At 43.3% G+C, this 18,784-nt stretch overlaps 1 protein-coding gene across 1 annotated transcript in view; it reads right to left on the bottom strand.

Annotated features, from left to right (window-relative positions):
• Positions 1-2,139: 2,139 nt before the first annotated feature.
• Elavl1 (ELAV like RNA binding protein 1) overlaps positions 2,140-18,784 on the bottom strand; it is a 42,540-nt gene continuing 25,895 nt past the window's right edge. Inside the window, exons 4-6 of the mRNA XM_021170995.3 lie at positions 16,477-16,630; positions 9,460-9,685; positions 2,140-3,724 (exon numbers count right to left, since the gene is read on the bottom strand). Coding sequence (XP_021026654.1) covers positions 3,400-3,724; positions 9,460-9,685; positions 16,477-16,630 — 705 coding nt within the window. The 3' untranslated portion in view covers positions 2,140-3,399. The remainder of the gene's footprint in view (positions 3,725-9,459; positions 9,686-16,476; positions 16,631-18,784) is intronic.

The raw sequence follows: 18,784 nt of genomic DNA, 5'->3' as shown, positions 1-18,784 counted from the left end.
AAAGCTGGCCACACAAACCATTAAGAGATAAAATCTTGCTGAAACACGCTAACTGGAAGAGCTGAGTTATTTCAACTTTGATTTCCAAATCTAACGACTGGAGTAGGTCACATCCTTTCCACACATAACTTTATAGACAAATGGCTATTATTTGGAAGCAACCCCATATAGGTAACTGTTGTCTTGGAGGCTCATTAATTTCTCTGACCCAGCAGGGTTCTCCTTAAATGTCAGCTGGGAGACTCCAGTTTTAACTCCTTATACCAGGAGGTCCAGTCTGAAGATGTGTACGAGTTTCTTAACTACTTACTGCCACTAAAAGGTTAAGGCAACTTCAAGGGAGACAGAACCCATTCAATATAGTGGCATCACATCACACCCTCCAAGGGAAGTTTGGTTCTCAGGTAGTCAAGGACGATGGTAGCTGATCAGAGTATGGGGAGGAGGGAGATATAGTCACAGTTCTGTGACCAGAGGCACAGCCAGGATGGCTTGGCACATTACCTAGAAGTTTCAATTGGGGGAGAGAATCACTCAAGAAAGAAACAGGTAACCCAACCAGAAGTAGGTGGAAGAACCTGGAGGTGGCTCAAGAAATAACCCACTACCAGAGGAGCTCAAGAGAACTCAGCCAAAGCCTCTTTGGTATTGGCCAAACCATATTTCTGATGAATGAACATTACCTACTCTCTATATTTTTTCCCATCAGATTTCCCAACAAAAGAAATGGCCTTAACTTGCTCAATAAAAACAGGATGAATTTTTCCTTAAAAAACAAAACAAAAAACCTTTCTCTTGGGTTGTGACTTTTTCTCCAATGCTGGGGACAGAACTCAGGGCTGTCCTCATGCTTGGCAAGTGCTTTAATCTCTGAGCTACATACATGTCTGGATTCTGGATTTCTACCCAGCCTGACTAGCTGTCATGGACAAGTCCAGGTCCAGCACCTAGTCCTTTCATAGAATGAAAACTGCTTTCAGGAGTGCCTTTTCAAAGCTACTTTCTTCTAGACGCTACAAAGAAAGCTCATCAAGGAAGGCACTGGACTTTTACCTAGAGTGCTGCCCAGACAGTGGAGACCACACAGGAAGAAAATGTCCATGAACTTCAAGTGACCTCCAGAAGCTAGTGACATTTCCCCAGTTCCTCTCAGAGTTACTATGGAGTAAACAGGTGTTGGGTGGTAGGGATGGTATAGTGATTAAGGTGCTGGCTCTGAGCACCAAGTCCTTTAAAGACACAGTCTCTTTCAGGTGTGGAATACAAAGGCTACACGACTGAGGAGAATCCCACCTCCGCTCAGAAGAATGCTGGCTAAGAAACTAGAAATGCGTATTTTATCACAACATTTTGGTCCCACAGGGAGGTGCACTCTGTACCCTCAAAGCAGAGGACCCCTCTCCTTTTTTGGTCAGATCTGGGCATATGAGCCTTTGGTTCTGGGTTTCAGGCCTTATAGGCTGGGAATTATGGGATGGAATGAGGTACTGAGCAGCAGTTGGCTCACTTAGGGTGGGACAAAGCCTGAGTACATGAGGCAACCTCACCAATGGTAGAGAACACTGCAACGAGCCTCCAGGGAAGTCAGGAAAAGGAGGCGGGGGAGGGAACAGGTAGCCTCAATTTGTACATGGGCTTCTTGATACACTGACCTACTTTAGAGATGGCTGTGCTTTTTGCTCAGTTTTCCACTTAAGTAAATGAAACAAAATAGCTATATGTATATATACATATATAAACAGATATATAAATAATGCTATCATACCATGATATCAAGAACTAAATACTACCCTGCTGTTATACACTCCAGGCTTACATCAAAGTGAAGAGCTGCCAGTAACTGCACTAGCCTGTTCTCATTCTCTCCACATACTAATAAAAATCAGAGCAGTCCTGAGGGCTGTAGGGGTCAGGCCTCATCTGCTCTTCCCTTCCCTTCCCTCTGACCTTTCCTACCAGCTCCTGAGTTAAGAACCATTGATCCATAACTGTATTTCTTATACCATAGCTCCAGAAATGTTTTTTTAAACTTGAGGCCAGTGTTTAAGGTCTGACAGACTCCTCCCTGAATGCTGGGCTGTCTGTGCCCTTCCCTAGCCAAAAAAGAAAGAAAAGGTAAAACAAAAAACAAAACAAAACTCGAGCAAAACAAAATCAAATTTAATGGTCTTAAATGCAAAAGTAAAAACAAACAAAAAACACAAAAAAGCAAAAGAAAATTAACAGAACAGAACCCCAAACGTCAAGGCAGTTATGAAGAGAACTTTGAGGGTTAATCCTTAAAACTACAAATCGAAGGATTTTGTTAATAGATAACTGGCAAGAAGTACTTTTCTGCTGAGTGTCCATACAAAAGCAAAATGTCAAAGCAAAAATCTGACTGAGATTGGAAAAAGTCTACTGCTCACAAGAAGGGATGCGAGAGAATACAATGCTCAAATGTTTCTGTGTCATTAAAAACAGAGCAATCGTTGTGCATTCAAGCTAGGTTAAATGGTCTTGGAAACTCGGGAAGTTGCATGAACAACAGTATCTGATGTGTGGGCACCATGCATGCAATGTGTGGACAGACGCTCAGGATGTCAGAGGAGTGGGGCATCTTCAGGCATGCCTGGAGCTCAGGTTTGACTCTGGAATATACTGGAGCTGCCCTGAAACTCTTTGGTCCGTTCTCATTGGTGCCTGGGCTTACAAAACACCTTTTGTGTCTCTGGAGGGCCTGGCTCAGCCCAACATGTGGAACCTCTTCCCACCTCCCCTTGTGGGAGCCCCAGAATATGGGCCCTGCTGCTGCTCCCAACACCATAGAGCTGGGACTGAGTGGGCAGGGGGCAGCAGTGGGACTGCTGGGGAGGGCAAATTTCCTGTCAACTAAAGCAGAAATTGTTTAAAATGGTGAAGCAGTTGAGAAAAAACACACTCCCCATCTGTCTAACATCTTTAGGTTAAAAACTAAAACAAAGAAATTAAAAAAAAAAATTTTTTTTGTTTTGTTTTAAATCCAGTCTGTGGAGACATCAGATGAAACAGGTGTTAGACAGTCTTAGAAGTAAAAGCATGCTTCAGTTCCACCACCATCCAGAGTGACTGGTTAGTCAGTGCAGTCTACTTAGGTTTCAGTTTAATATATACTTTAAAGGAAATAACTTAAGAAACTTAAAATTGGTCTAACATTTGTGGGATTTCAAGCATTTGAACATGTTGGTTGCATCCCAGAGTATAAAAACTTTTGCACTTCTCATTTAGACTAAGACAAACACTTGTGAAAATTGGCGCAAAATGAGTTGTACACTAACAAAAAAGTTTCAACTTCTTCACTCTTAATTATCTATTCCGTACAAAAAAAGAAAAAAGAAAAGAAAAAAAAGAAGGAAAGAAAAAAAAAAAAGCATGAGCGAGTTATTTGTGGGACTTGTTGGTTTTGAAGGAAACCTGTAAAATTTTGTCCCCCAGGCGGTAGCCATTCAGACTTGCTATGGCCATTGCAGCTTCTTCATAGTTTGTCATGGTCACAAAACCAAACCCTTTGCACTTGTTGGTGTTGAAATCACGAATCACTTTCACATTGGTAACTGCACCAAAGGGGCCAAACATCTGCCAGAGGATCCCCTCATCGGCGTCTTGCCCAAGGTTGTAGATGAAGATGCACCAGCCCGAGGAAGCATTGCCGGGGACATTGACACCAGAAATCCCACTCATGTGATCTACACCCATAGGGGAGAACCTAGCAAACAGAGAGCACATGTTCAGGTCAAGGTTAAGGCCAGCAGTGTACCTGCACAATGGGGTAAGAAGTAGGATGGAGAGGGCCAAGACGTAAGGACACTTGGGCCTCTCATGCAGCCAGCACTTCTGAGCTAGAGATGCTCAAGGCTGGGATACCATGAGGGTCAACTAATTTAAAGAAACTGGCATATATTAGCTGTGTAAGAGAATAATGTTTATTTTAACATCTTCATAATGCATATACTTTGGTAATTTTCACCTTTATTATCCTCTTGTCCCACCTTCCCTCAGACCTTGTCTACTTCCCAAATTGTGAGGCTGGGAAAGAAACTGAGGATTGGTACTGAAGCACAAGCTCAACCTCACAGCCCACATTTTAAATTCTGGAAGTTTCTCGCACATGCTCCAGTGCAGGTGAAAGCACTCTGAAGGAGTCTCTCATGGTCACTCTCCTAGAAGGAGACTCATCACATTTTGTGTGTGAGCATGTGTATACATGAGTCCATGTTGGGGAAAGAGGGAGCTTCCCCCCAAATTTAGTCTCTTCTCTTTCTTTCCTTTTTCTTCTTCTTCTTCTTCTTCTTCTTTTTTTAAATAAGGTTTCTTTCTCTGCCTAGCTCTAGCTGTTACATAACTCTATCTCTCTGGATCAGGCTGACATTGAACTCGGAGATCTGCCTCTACCTCCTGAGTGCTGGAATTAAAGCAACACTCCCTACTGCTTTAGCTATTCATTGTGATACTTCTCCCTGAGGGGTCAAAGCCCTGTAGTAACTGTATACAATGCTGACATAGTTACTACAGAGCACAAGAATTCTTTCTCCCTACCTCTGAGCTGGCTAAAAACATCTCGCAAGGGACAGGTCAAGCTACTGAAGCCTATAAATTCAGGAGAGAGGAACAAGGCTAGAGGACTCAACTAAGCTAGCAACTTAATCAACACAGGAGTTTTTCCCACAGTGATATCGTCCCCCCCCCCCCCCTCTTCCTCCCCGTCTTTCCTCCATATGCTCTATTTTTCTTTCTTTGGGACCACAGGCACCTCAGTCTACAGCTCATGTTGGTTTATGGAGGCTGAGACAGGAGGATTCATGATCCTCCTGTCTCAGCCTCCAGAGTACTAAGACAACAGGTGTGTACACCATGCCTGGCCATAGTGAACTGTTAATTACATTAAACAAAATGTGGTTGAAAACATGTGGTAGCACTAGTAGGATTAAGAATAGTAAGTGTTGGGCTAAAGAGATGGCTCAGCAGTTAAGAACACTGACTGCTCTTCCAGGGGTCCTGAGTTCAATTCCCAGCAACCACATGGTGGCTCACAACCATCTGTAATGGGATCTGATGCCCTCTTCTGGTGTGCCTGAAGGGTGCAACAGTGTATTCACATATATAAAATAAATAAATCTTTAAAAAAAAAAAAAAGAATAGTAAGTGTTAGTGAAGTTCTGCTGGTGTTTAATGAGAAAAAAAAAAAAATGGTCCAAAGGCATATTTAAGAATATTTGAACCGGGTGTGGTGGCACATGCCTTTAATCCCAGCACTTGGGAGGCAGAGGCAGAGGCAGGCGAATTTCTGAGTTCGAGGCCAGCCTGGTCTACAGAGTGAGTTCCAGGACAGCCAGGGCTATACAGAGAAACCCTGTCTTGAAAAAAAACAAAAAATAAAACAATATAAAACAAAAAGAATGTCTGAGGATGAAGCATCTGTGGAGCTGCACAGTACAACCAGAGTCTGTCACTTGCTCCAAAATGATAGCAGGCTCTGGGCTGTGGGACCTCAGGCTACTTCACTTTCAAGAAGGGTTCAGGGATAGTTTCAATGTGGTAAAGAAGAACCAAGATACACTATTGGCCTTGGTTTTTTTAAAAAAAAAAAAAAAAAACTATAAAAACTGGTTTTAATAGCCAGCAGCAGGATGTCACAGTGGCAAGTGGTTCAGAGGCAGTCTGAGGCAGAAAGACTACAGTATTGTTGATGTGATAGGATGGCACCCAGCTATCTGTGAGATATTAAGCTGAGCTCCTTTTCAATGAAAACTAGAAAGAGGTGCTTGCTGACCGCAGTTCCAAGTCATCTACATTTGTACACAGCAACTACAGTAGGCCTAGATACAGAAAGATCTGTAGGCTCTCTATTTGCATTTCATTTTGTTGTTGATTTTTTCTTTTCTTTCTCGTTTTTAAATATTTATTCATGTATGTAATTTATATGCTGTCTGCATATACTCTGCACATCAGAAAGCTGTGAGCTGACACGTGCTGGGAATTGAACTCAGGACTTTTGGAAGGGCCGTGAGTGTTCATTTCTTTAGCACCCATGCTGTTGATTTTTGAAAAGGGGTCTCACTATGTAGCTTTAGCTGGCCTGGAACCTAATATTCAAACTCAGAGACTCACTTGCCTTTGTCTCCTGAGTATTGGGACTAAGTGCACACTCAGTTGTTTTTGTTTTTTGTTTTTTAAGGTAAGGTTTAACTGGACTCTGATTCCATATGTAACTGAGAATAACCTTCAACTTCTGGTCCTTTTGCCTCTACCTTCCAAGTACTTCAATGACAAGTGTGTACTAACACACCTAGTTTCTGTAGTGCTAGGAATGAACCCCAGAGCTTCATATATGCTAGCTAAGCACTCTTTCAACCAAATGATGTCTTCAGCAATCACATCTGCAACTGATAAAACTTTGTATCAAGTAAGATATCTAGAACTAACTAACTCCTTCCTTTCAGAAAAACCCCACAATTTTCTACCTGTACTAATCATATGCAGACTTTTGGGGCCACTATTCCTTGAGCAGTACAATATATTATCTGTTTCCATGGTAATCACAGCTTACCAGTATACATCATGTAGCGATCTAGAAATGAGCTGAAGAGAAGATGTGTATGAGATCAATGCAAATATTTTATAATTTGGACGTGAGCATTGGATGATTCTGAAATGTGAGATGGGTCTGAGGGGGTGTCCTAGACTCAATCCCCTAATTACCAGCATAGATGCCTGTACATTAAAAGCATCTAGGATATTCCTTTACTATCTTAATGGCTCTCCTGCTCAGTTTTCCCAGTGCTGTAATTACAGACACATCTCTAGCCTAGCAAGACACTCTTCATTCATAGGAACTGTTATTGTTGACGGGACTTCTTGAAACTGAGAGCTGAGTTCTGTCACCCAGATTACCACAAATATTCACCTTCCCCATTCTCATTTCTTCTTCTTCTTTTTTATTTAGTTATTTATTTTATGTATGTGAGTACACTGTAGCTGTCTTCAGACACCCCAGAAGAGGGCACTGGATCCCATTACTGACGGTTGTAAGCCACCATGTGGTTGCTCGGGTCCTCTGGAAGAGCGGTCAGCGCTCGTAAACACTGAGCCAGCCCTCCAGCCCTCCATTCTCATTTCTTAAGGTCCTCTTCATTATCTCTGATGGAGGAAGAATCTTGTCCTGACTTAGGTGTCTTTCTGGGAGCAGCGGGGAACCAGACTACCTGTTCTCTGCCCATCTGAGCCTGTCTTCCTTTCCTTACTTATTTCTGCCACCTTCCCCTAACTCCTTACTTATTAAATTAACCTTCTTTCCTTCCCTCACTACTATTTCCCTCGGGCCTGTCATTCTTCTCCTGGTTTCCTTTATTCCCGTTCTTCATGACTGTAGCACAAACCCTGCTCTTTCTCTCTAGCATCCCCTGGTCTTGTTCCTGAGCAGCTCCCTCATAAAACTGTCTGCCTACTTAGTTGTGAGTGTCCCAACGGCTTCAGACTTCTGGAATGACCAGATTCTTTCCACATGGCTGCCCAGCCTGTCTTCAGAAGAGGAGGCTGAGGCAGGTCAGCTTTGGAAGCAGAGCCAGGCTGAGAACTCTACAAGGCTACATTGTGAAAATAACCTTCTCAAAGGCAGCTTATGTGGAAATGGCAGGATCTGCTGCTTAAAACAAAGACCGGAAATCTGAAGAAATCATTACCCACCTAAGGCAAGCCCTTACCATCCTGAAAAAAATCAAAGAAAACGGCACCTAAATTTGGATTTCCATTGCCCCCAAGGCAGTAATATCCTGATCCTGGCATCTATGTTAATGATCCTGTTTTTGCTCTATCTGAGTCTGGCAACTGACATCATTTTCAATATGGAGACAATGGAACCGAGGAAAGCAGTTGTTTTTTGGGTTAGGACCTTTAAGCAGCATCTAACACTCTGCTATAAATATGACCAAGTAAGTAGCTGCAATATAGTCTGGCAGAGTGCATACCTATCAGTTATGAAGCCCCAAGCTCCATCCCCAGCACAGCATAAACTGGGTGTTTATGTAGTGGCAGACCTGTTTGCATTTGGAAGGTGGAAGCAGAAGGTTCAGAAATTGAAGGACATTCTTCATGCATGCATGCATGTATGTATGTAGGTATTTTTTCGGGTTTCTCGATGTATGTATGTATGTATGTATGTATGTATTTTTTCGGGTTTCTCGATGACTTCCTAGTAGTCCTGGAACTCTGAAGACCAGGCTGGCCCTGAACTCAGAAATTTGATTGGTATTAAAGGTGTGCACCACCAGGCCCAGTTCTAGGCCCTTCTTATCCATTAGCTACATAGTGAGCTCTAGACCATTTTGGGGTATATTAGACACTGTGTAAAAGGGAAAGAAAAAATAGACAAGGAAGTTTTATGATAAAAGCTTCAGAGTCATTGATCAAATGTATGAAACTTAATTTACAAACATATATTACCTATGTTGTCTGCCATCTTTTCTCAGATACAAAAGATTTTGTTTAACCTAATTTAAAAAAATATATAGGTTATCTATTTTATGTGCATGGGTGTTTTCTCTGAAGGTATGTCTACACACCATATGTGTGTCTGGTGCCCTCATGAACCAAAAGAGGGCATTGGCTTTCCTGGCACTTAAGTTAACAGACAGCTGTGATGCAACACATGGGTGCTGGGAATTAAAACTCACATCCTCTAGAAGAGGAGCTGTGCTCTTAACTGTTGAGCCATCTGTCCAGGGCCAAGACGTTTTTTAAAAAAAAAAAAAAAAAAAAAAAATAGAACACCAAGGACTGAAGGATTGCAATTCCTGATGAACTATGTTTAGCAGGCAGTGAAGTTGGTGCCACCTTCTCAACCCAAACAAAGCCAATGATGCCTCAGGACATGGGGCTGCTCCTCTTCAGCCATGGGCTATCTGTGGAGAGGACCCCTCAGTCTGAATTTACCTGGGAAAAACAGTCCATAATATCTGTGTACAGACTTAACACATCACAGCACTAGACTGCAGTAGTATCAGGAATCATACAGGAGGGCATCTGTAGGTGATGTACAAGGACCTTATAGGAGAGCTGAGCAACTTTGCATTTGGTGCCTGCAGAGGCCTGGAACCCACTCCCCCAGCCCCTGATGTCAAGGGGCTACCATAAGACACTGTGCTTTCCCTTGAGAAAAGGTTTGCTTGCTTTCTAGTCAAAGGCAGTTTTCAGGTCTTGATCCTGTTGCCTATACTTCTCCAGTGATGGAGATGCAGGTGTGACTCACCATGCCCAGTGCACAGACAGATGGCTAATAGAGGTGATGACAAAATTAGAAAGATATGGCTGCTTGGATCAGCCTAGTGTCCCTCCCCAGTATTTTCTCCTCTGAGCATACACACCTCAAAACAAAAGGCTACCTGTTGCTTGAAAGAGCATGGCACACTAAGAATAGCCCACCAGGACATCAACCTCCAGACCCACCTGAATCTCTGTGCCTGGTGGTGCACAGGGCCTCCAAACCGCCTAGCAGGCGAGTGGTACAGCTGCGAGAGGAGAGCCATGTTTTTGTTCTGGTTGGGATTGGCTGCAAACTTCACTGTGATGGGCTCGGAGGAACCTGGGGGTTTATGACCATTGAAACTGGTAATTGCCTCTTCTGCTTCTGACCGTTTGTCAAACCGGATAAAGGCAACCCCTCTGGACAAACCTTTTTAACAAACCAACAAAAATGGAGTTAGGGGAAATAACTGTGAGGAAAGAAAAAACAAAACTGAAAAGCAGAAATCAAGTCTGTTTCAAAGTAGACACCTAGGTAGTGAAATAAACCAAAACCAAACCCAAATATGCAAACTAATGAATAAAGAAAACTGACTAATGAAAGATTAAGATTTCAGACTACCTTTTGAGTTGAAGCAATGATTCCAGAGCCAGAGATATTCCAAATAGCATTTCACACGTATTTTTTTATTAAACTTTTATCTTGTGTATGGGTATTTTGTCTGCATGTATGTGTCTACTTGCCTGAAAACAGGAGCCAGTAATAGGGTATGGGATCCCTGGAATTGGAGTTACAGACTGTTGTAAGCTATCGTGTAGGTGCTGGGAATTGAACCTGAGTACTCTGAAAAGCAACTCTTAAGGACTAAGCCATTTCTCCAGTCCCTGAATCTATGTTTAAAAAGAAACAAGCAGCAGGAGCAATCTTGTTCTCTGTCACTACTTAGCTGTACCTTACGGATAATGAAATATACACTAAATCATGGACCTCGAGCAGGGCTGTCAGAACTCCCCCTTGGGCTCTGCAAGGAACATTGGCCTGGCAGGGTGAAGGGTGGTAGAAGTGACTCTAAATTAGGCCTTTCAGACTTGCTTGAAGGGGACTTCTGCCTACTTAGAACCTTAGCCTATATGCCTTCTCCTTCACTCCAGAACATGGCAGTGGTATCCTAGAGCCAGCTCTTCATTCTCCTCTTTTCTGTTCCAGATTTCATTTATCTCTTGGACACTTCCATCTGAGTGAGGCCTCAGGACCTTTTGTGATTTACAGCTGCGTTCAGAAACAAATGAGGCTACTTATCTCCACAGAAAACCACCAAGTACAGGTAATGGAGTGGAACTGCCAAGAACTTATTAGAAGTGTCATGAGCCCATCCTGGATCCCTCTGTTCCTCGTCAGGCTCCTGCATAGAAGGCAGGATCCAACTGGTGCAGTCTACCACCTGAAGACAACTCATGCTTTCCCACTGGAACCCCATCCCTAGAACGAGCTGCCTGAGATCTGAGTCTGGCTGCTAAAGGGAGCCTCTGGTCAGTCCAGCCCAAGTGTGGGACCTGTGAGAAGAGAGAGAATATGCCCTGTCAGTCATATTCCAAACCATGGGAAGAGGAAAAGGGTAAAACTCTCCCTTGCAAGATATTCAAACACAGGTAAGGGTTGCAAACACTGAAGAGCTGGTTACAAAGGTGTTAAGGAATCTGTCTGAACGACATCTCTGAGCTGGAGTTTTGGAAGAGAAGCTACCCCAACTTGACTAAACATAATCGGTTTTTTTTTTTTTTTTTTTGAGACATAGCTAGCCTCAAACTCACTATGCAACCTATGACCTTGAACTAATCTTGTTTCTACCACTGAATGCTTTGATTGCAGGCATGTGTTACTATACCTAGTTTACCTGTGCTAGGAACTTAACAAAAGGTCTTCTGCATGTCAGGCAAGGACTCTTCTAATGGCATTTATCAACCTGGTTTAGGCAAAGGCCCTTTAGCACAGTTAAAGCATAACAATGGTCTGACCTGTTAGTAAGCATGCTGTCAAGTATTCTCAAGTCTCCTCCTAAGTCTTGGTCCTTTCCCTAATCACTTCTTACACAATCCTCAAGTGTCATATGATAATAACACTGTGGGCCTTATGTGTGCACAACAGCAGCCATTCTTCTGTATTCAATGCTAGCATTGTAAAACCTATCAAAACTTACCCCTACTTAAATGTACAGCATCCATTGAATTAGTGATTCAAGACCTAGCAATATGCTAGGTTCTGGCACTTAATTCATTCATAAATCTTAAGCCTGAAGGAACACCTGGGACCCACCATTGGCAGATGCTGTCTGTAAAGACTTATAGCTTGGTTGATTCCAGAAAGCTGAACACTGACTTAACTTGGTTGGTTAGTTCTTACACAAGGCTACTTTTTTAGAGTGACTGTAATTCTACTTCTGAGACCTGTGACCAAGTTGAGGAAAAGTCTGTGTCCCAAGTTGGTTTCATGCAATTGCTTTCAAATAAAAATTGCCTGAAACAAAAAGGGGATAGCATCTCATGTAGGAGGTTAAAAAAAAAAAAAATTCCATGTAAACGTCATACTTCGGGAGATGGCCCTGTGTTCTGGGCTTTATTTAATTTTTAATTGAAAATAGATTCCCCCCCCCACACAATATATTTTGATTATGTTTTCCTCTCCCAATTTTCCTCCCAGTCCATAACTCCATACCTTCTTCCTCTCTCATTTTAGAAAACAAAGAGGGAAATAAACGAAACAAATCAAAAGAACAAGAGCACTGAGTTTGCTGTCTACTGTGAGGGATGGGGCAGCCCTTAACTGTGGTTTGCATACCCAGTGAGACTCTTAGTGAAAACTAGTTTTTCCTTTGTGAGCAACTGGAGATGGCTTCTTGGTTAGGGATGTAAGATCAGGTTTACTTCCCTCTCTCAGTGCCAGGACAGTATCTGGCTTGATTCTATGCTGGCCCTATGCATGCTGCTCCTCCTCTGTGAGTTCACATGTACCTAAGCTCTGCTGCATCTGGAAGACATTGCTTCCTTGGTACCTTCCATCCCCAGTGACCATTACTGTGACTCCACTTCCGCAAAGTCTCCTTGAATTGGGCTTTATTTTTGCTAGTGTTTTCAGGATTAACAACAGAGACCAAGAATTGGCACAAATTCCAGATGTATGAACTCATTGAATTCACAATTATAAATAAGGCAAAGAAACAAAAATAAGTTCTACTGATTGTGCATGTAAAGATCATTAAAAACATTTTAAAAGATCTATTTGCAGGGCAGTGGTGGTGCACGCCTTTAATCCCAGCACTTGGGAGGCAGAGGCAGGTGGATTTCTGAGTTCGAGGCCTGCCTGGTCTACAGAGTGAGTTCCAGGACAGCCAGGGCTATACAGAGAAACCCTGTCTCGAAAAAACCCAAACCAACCAACCAACCAAACAAAAAAGATCTATTTATTTTTATTTTATATGTGTGAGTATATGTATGTATACCAGGGTGTGCCTGAAGTCTGCAGAGGTCAGAAGGTGACGGCATCTGATCCCTTGGAACAGGAGTTGTAGACAGCTACGAGCTGCTACATGCTGGGAACTGAACTAGGTGCTTTGGGAGAATAGCAAGCACTCTTTTTTTTTTTTTTTTTAAAGATTTATTTATTTATTATATGTAAGTACACTGTAGCTGTCTTCAGACACTTCAGAAGAGGGCGCCAGATCTTGTTACGGATGGTGGCGAGCCACCATGTGGTTGCTGGGAGTTGAACTCTGGACCTTCGGAAGAGCAGTCGGGTGCTCTTACCCACTGAGCCATCTCACCAGCCCGCAAGCACTCTTAATAACTGAGCCATCTCTCCAGTCCCACATGTGAAGATTTGTAAAAGAACATCCAGTTTTCCTTTTTTAAAAAGCAGGGTTCTGGGCTGGTGAGATGGCTCAGTGGGTAAGAGCACCCGACTGCTCTTCCGAAGGTCCAGAGTTCAAATCCCAGCAACCACATGGTGACTCACAACCATCCGTAACGAGATCTGGCGCCCTCTTCTGGAGTGTCTGAAGACAGCTACAGTGTACTTACATATAATAAATAAATAAATCTTTAAAAAAAAAAAAAAAAAAAAAAAGCAGGGTTCTACCATATAGCACTCAATGGCTTCAAGCTCACTGAGATCTACCTGCCTCTGTCTCTAGTGCTGGGATTCAAGTCTTGTGCTACCTCATCTAGTTTTTTTTTTTAATACGTAGACTCATACATATAAAATAAAAAAATATATTTAAAAATAATTGTAGGTTTGTATGAGAATGGCTCCCACAGGTATGTATGTATGTGTATATATGTATGTGTGTGTGTGTGTATATATATATATATATATATATATATATATATATATATATATATATATATATATATATATATATATATATTTAAACACTTAGTTCCCAGATGGTGGGACTACTGGGGAAGGATTAGGAGGTACAGCCTTATTAGGAAGAAGCACCTCATGGGGGAGGGGGTGGGGGACAGGGTTTCTCTCTGTGAGTTCCCAGACAGCTATTCCTCCTGCCATCACAAACTCTAATTCTTTGAAACCATAAGACAAATTAAGTACCTTTTTTTTTTTACAGTTGCCTTTCTCAATGTTGTTATCACAGCAACAGAAGAGTAACTAAGACAATGATGAATGAAAATATACTTATTTATTTACCATGTGTCTGTGTGTATGTGACTTGGGGGCAAGTACTTCTACTTACTGAGCTATCATACCATGCTGGCCCCAAATGATACTGTTAAGTACTTTGTGTTTTCCCTCTAGTACTAGGGTTGGGACCTGGGACCTTACTCATGGTATGCATGCACTCTACAACAGTGCCAATGGTCCTCAGTTTTTTGAACTTCAAGTGCCTATCATCTAAAGAATTTAATACAAGTCTGCCCACCTCTCATACCCTTCCGTCCCTAGGAACATCAGGCCTCATAAAGTTCCACCAAGAGTGGCCCATCTCCATCAGAAGCTCTGTGTGAGCCAGTGCTGCCATATCCTTCTTGCTTAGAGTGTGGTGTTCTTATTTTTTGGTTTGTTTGTTTGTTTTTTTTTCAAGACAGTGTTTCTCTGTGTAGCCCTGGCTGGCCTTGAACTCAGAAATCCGCCAGCTCCTGCCTACTGCCACTGCTAGTGGTGGCGCATGCCTTTAATCCCAGCACTCGGGAGGCAGAGGCAGGCAGATTTCTGAGTTCGAGGCCAGCCTGGTCTACAAAGTGAGTTCCAGGACAGCCAGGGCTATACAGAGAAACCCTGTCTCGAAAAACCAAAAAAGTGCTGGGATTAAAGGCGTGCGCCGCCACTGCTCAGTGAGTGTGGTGTTCTTTACTAACCTGGTATCAGAGAACACCAGGGAAGGCCAAGGGAAAAGAGTGAAATCAGCCTTAGTTCAAGGCTAATTAGGGAAAGGGGCTGATGTAATAAACAGATGAGGAGCTGCCTATAGAAGTGACACTTTCTGCATAGTGGGTCTAACTATGCCAAAGAAGGAGACTCTAGGAAAAGTGGTATGTTGTTAGGAACGGGGTTCTCCTTCAGTTTTCTATACCCAGCAATGCTAGGCCATGACAGACATAGGAGCCATGTGGGATTGAGGGACAGGCTTAGGGAGAAGAACCTGTGTTAGCATGGTCACCCACTCAAATGCCTGCCTGCTTGCTTGCATGCTTCCTTTCTTTAATGAAGCCATGTGGCTCACTGCTTCTCTCAACAAGTCCTTCAGGGACTACTGGTAACTTGTAGTGCAAATTGAGGTGGGAGTTCCTGCTGAGTACATACTACTTCTCAGCCTGCTACCCATTCAAAGCAAGGAGCGCAATGGTGTGAGAGAGCCTAGGCTTTCTGGCACAGGTTGCTTGAAGTGTTTACATCAGGCTACAGGCCACAGCCAGAGCTCCTGTGACATGCCAGGAGCAGGTACCCGGGAAGCTTGCAGTGAGCCTGAACTTGAGTGTGTGGTGGCATCTTCCTTTCTTCAGGCTCCCATTGTGATCCTGCAGTCTGTTGAGATAAGCTGCCTCAGCCAGGCAGGAAAAGGCACAATAGCTGGCATGCATGCATCCTCCATATCCTTCTTGGATATGGAGCACATAGCTCAGGGGACAATGCAGTACCATTCCAGCCCCACTTGTCACAAGGTGAAGCATCATCCCAATGTAGCCATAAAGCGTTCCACAAGTTTCTCCAAAGGGAAGGTGCCCTCAAGTGAGGTAATTCTATAGCTAAGCTACACACAGTTAAAGGGTCTGACGAAAGGTCTACAGAGGAGAAAGTGAAGAGGGAGAAAAAAAGAAAACCACCAACCAACCAATCTACCCACCCACATACCCAGGCTTTGCTCAGTTTCTGAACATACTCTTTCTCTCTGGTGCCAACAATTTCTCATTCCTGCTGTGGAGGTAATGGATAATCATGTTCCCAAGAGGAGCTGTATTTGTCATTTGATTGGGAATGTTTTGGTCTCAAGTAGCAGATAGCTGTGTTGGGACATAGCTACAGGCATGTGTCTGGGTCCTCAGCATCTGAGGTCACACACAACTTGCAATTCAAGTCTATACTGAGATGTTCTGGGAGGGACCTGTCAAGTAGCCAGGATGTCAAGAGACAGGAATTGACTGCTTTCTCTGAAGAGGAGTGTCCTAATCATGAAGACTAAAGAAGGCCCATCTGAAATAGCCAATTGTGTTGCTTCAGAGTACCACAAATAAGTTCTTGGGACTCTTACAGGAGATATACTGACATGTCCCTACAGTAAGAACACAACTTCACAGGGCAGTAAACAGAAACCTTTCCAACTATTCCCAAGCCAGCCAAAGCTATCTCAGTGCCTAGAGAAGGTGTCAGAACATTGATGTTTTCCCTAGCCTAATTCTGGGTGGCTGCTGCTTGTTTGTTTGTTTGAGAAAGGGTATACGTCTGTCCTGTCACTTCATATACAAACCAGGCAGATCACAAACTCAGATCCACCTGCTTTTACCTTGAGTGCTGGGAGTAAAGGGAGGTGCCACTGTCTGTCTTGCAGGATTTGTTTAATGACATTTCATTTTCCTAGCCCAATTAAATAAAAACCAAGGTCTCTCATGTCTAACCTGCCCCCTTTGGAGGCTAATTGCTGATATCTCCCTATCTTCCCTAGAACACCTAGTCTAGGGCTCAGAGAGACCTATCTTAGCTCCTGTGTGTACCTGTGGTCTGATCCACAAGGACCCTGGAGTTGATGATTCGCCCAAACCGAGAAAACATGTCTTCCACATCCTTCTGTGTCATGGTCCTTGGGAGCCCACTGATGTATAAGTTGGCATCTTTGATGACCTCTGAGCTTGGGCGAGCATATGACACCTTAAAAAAACAAACAAACAACAACAAAAAAAAAACCAACAAAAACTCAGAATTAGGGCCTATGTATGGCCAAAGCACCATAGGAAGGGACCAAAATTTGGTGTTTATGAAAAACCAATGCGTGCAAGTAATTACACACAGGACAATCTCTTGCAATGACATTTTCTGGTAGCTCACTACAGGCCAGAAGGGAGCTCACACACTTTGTAGCATTTTCTCAGCTGGTCCTCAGCATTTCTAACAAGCAGGAAATTATTCCTATTACACAAAGATAAAGACTCTTGGAATGGCTGCAATAACCCTTGCCAACAAGTAAGCATTCTAAAAAATGCCTAACATAAGAATGCTGCATTGAGGGGGCCCTGTAATCAGCATTCAAACACTTAGTGTTAACGCCTGTGCTAAGAAAAAGGAAGGGAGGTCTCAAAGGAAAGATACTGGGTGCTTTCCTGGTAGAGGCAATATAGGTAGGAGAGACCTCTAAGATCACAAAGGAAGGGAAGGCCGAGACTGCCCCTGAGAAGACAGTATAGTTAGTAGGAGGCCTTTCTGCCTGTAGAGACATGTCCTGGTAGGATGGGACACAAAGCTGAGTCAGGATGCTGGGTACAGAGACATGTGTGTGGGTGAACCAAGTAATGTAGAAATGGGATGGTGGGGAAGGAAAAAGTCAGATCTGTCTCAAGGACACAAAACTGCTTAAACATGTCACGGAGCTAGCAACCTCTTAGGTGACAGCAGATTGGAAGTATGCTAAGGCAGATCACGACTCCTGGGAAGCTGCAGCACAAGATCTTCGAGGAAATGGAGCTGTGTACAGTGGATGCTTCCCCATTTGTTTTCAGTTCTTTGGTACCAAGGGTGCCTGTAGAGCAAGAGCTCTGAGTATATGGACACTCTATGATCTAAGTCAGGGGACAAAACATACATATGACTGCTCTGCTTTGGTCCACAACCTCTCCAGCTTCCCTCTTCATAAATGCTTAGTGGCCATGTCCATCATCAACACCATACAGAATACCCATTCACTCCTGCCCATGGGTAAGTACCTGCAACCAAGTGTTTTCAACTATACAAAAACCTTTGGTGGGAAACATCAAATTTTGGGCAGGACAGCTCAAGGAGGAGGCAGTCTTTCCCACCACCAGGGCTACCAGTTCTTCTTGACACTTTCTCAGGATAGGACTAGAGGGCAAATTGTAGTCACAAGTGGGAGAGCTGAGGACCAGGACTTGCTGTACTTTTCAGAGCCAAATGCTAAGGAAAACTTCCATGCTACTGTACAATAGGACCACAAGAATCCTGTTTGCCTTTTTCTTTAGGCACTGCCAAATTCAAAGTCAAACCTGAGTCCAGTAGAGCTGTGCAAAGGCATCTGGTACTGCTATGTATGTATATACCCTGTGGGTATCCTTTTGTGCTGTCCCACAAGGACCGTCTATGTTCTCAGCAACTCTTTTTCTTTACTGTCAATCCAGGGCTTTCTTGTCCTGATCTTGAGAAATCTGCGAGTAGCTGAACTATATATTTGTCCAATTTAGACTCCGATGGTTAAGTTCTAACCTGCAGGATTACGGAATGTGGTCTGTTTTGCACAGAGACTTTGTTAAGACAAAGTCACCCATCGAAGGCTAGGTTCCTAGTCCTATACAATTTCCCCCTTATAGAAAGGGAAAATCTGGATCCAGGCAGAATGTCTCGTAGAAATGGAGGTGGTGAAGCAAGGGGATGCTTCTATAACCCAAGGAATGCCATGGATTGCCAGCAACTTTAGAAGTTAAGGGAGATGCTCTTTTGGGATCCTTTCCAGGGCCCCTGGAAGAAATCAACTCTGCTGACCCCTTGACCTAAGACTTCAGAGCAGTGCATGGTCTCTGCTCTTTTGGACATCTGGTCAGGGGTTCTATGTTAGGGTCGCTCCAGCAAACTTGTAACTTCCCTGAGCAAGAGGTTGGCACAGACCTGTTATTTACTTAATGCATAGCTCCCTTTATCCCTATATTACATTTACTACAGTCTCACATACTACACTTTACCCAATTAATTCCATGAGGGTAAAACTTTGATGATCACTGTTTCATTCAGCACCTAGAACAGAGTTGGGGGAATACTGGCATCAAGTAAACACCTGCTGAATGACCCAAACACAGTCAC

The sequence above is a fragment of the Mus caroli genome, unplaced genomic scaffold, assembly GCF_978045245.1.
Source record: "Mus caroli unplaced genomic scaffold, Mus_caroli_1 scaffold_10, whole genome shotgun sequence".
Taxonomy (NCBI): domain Eukaryota; kingdom Metazoa; phylum Chordata; class Mammalia; order Rodentia; family Muridae; genus Mus; species Mus caroli.
The sequence above is the reverse complement of the archived record's forward strand: the minus strand, read 5'-3'. Positions and strand labels throughout refer to the sequence as shown.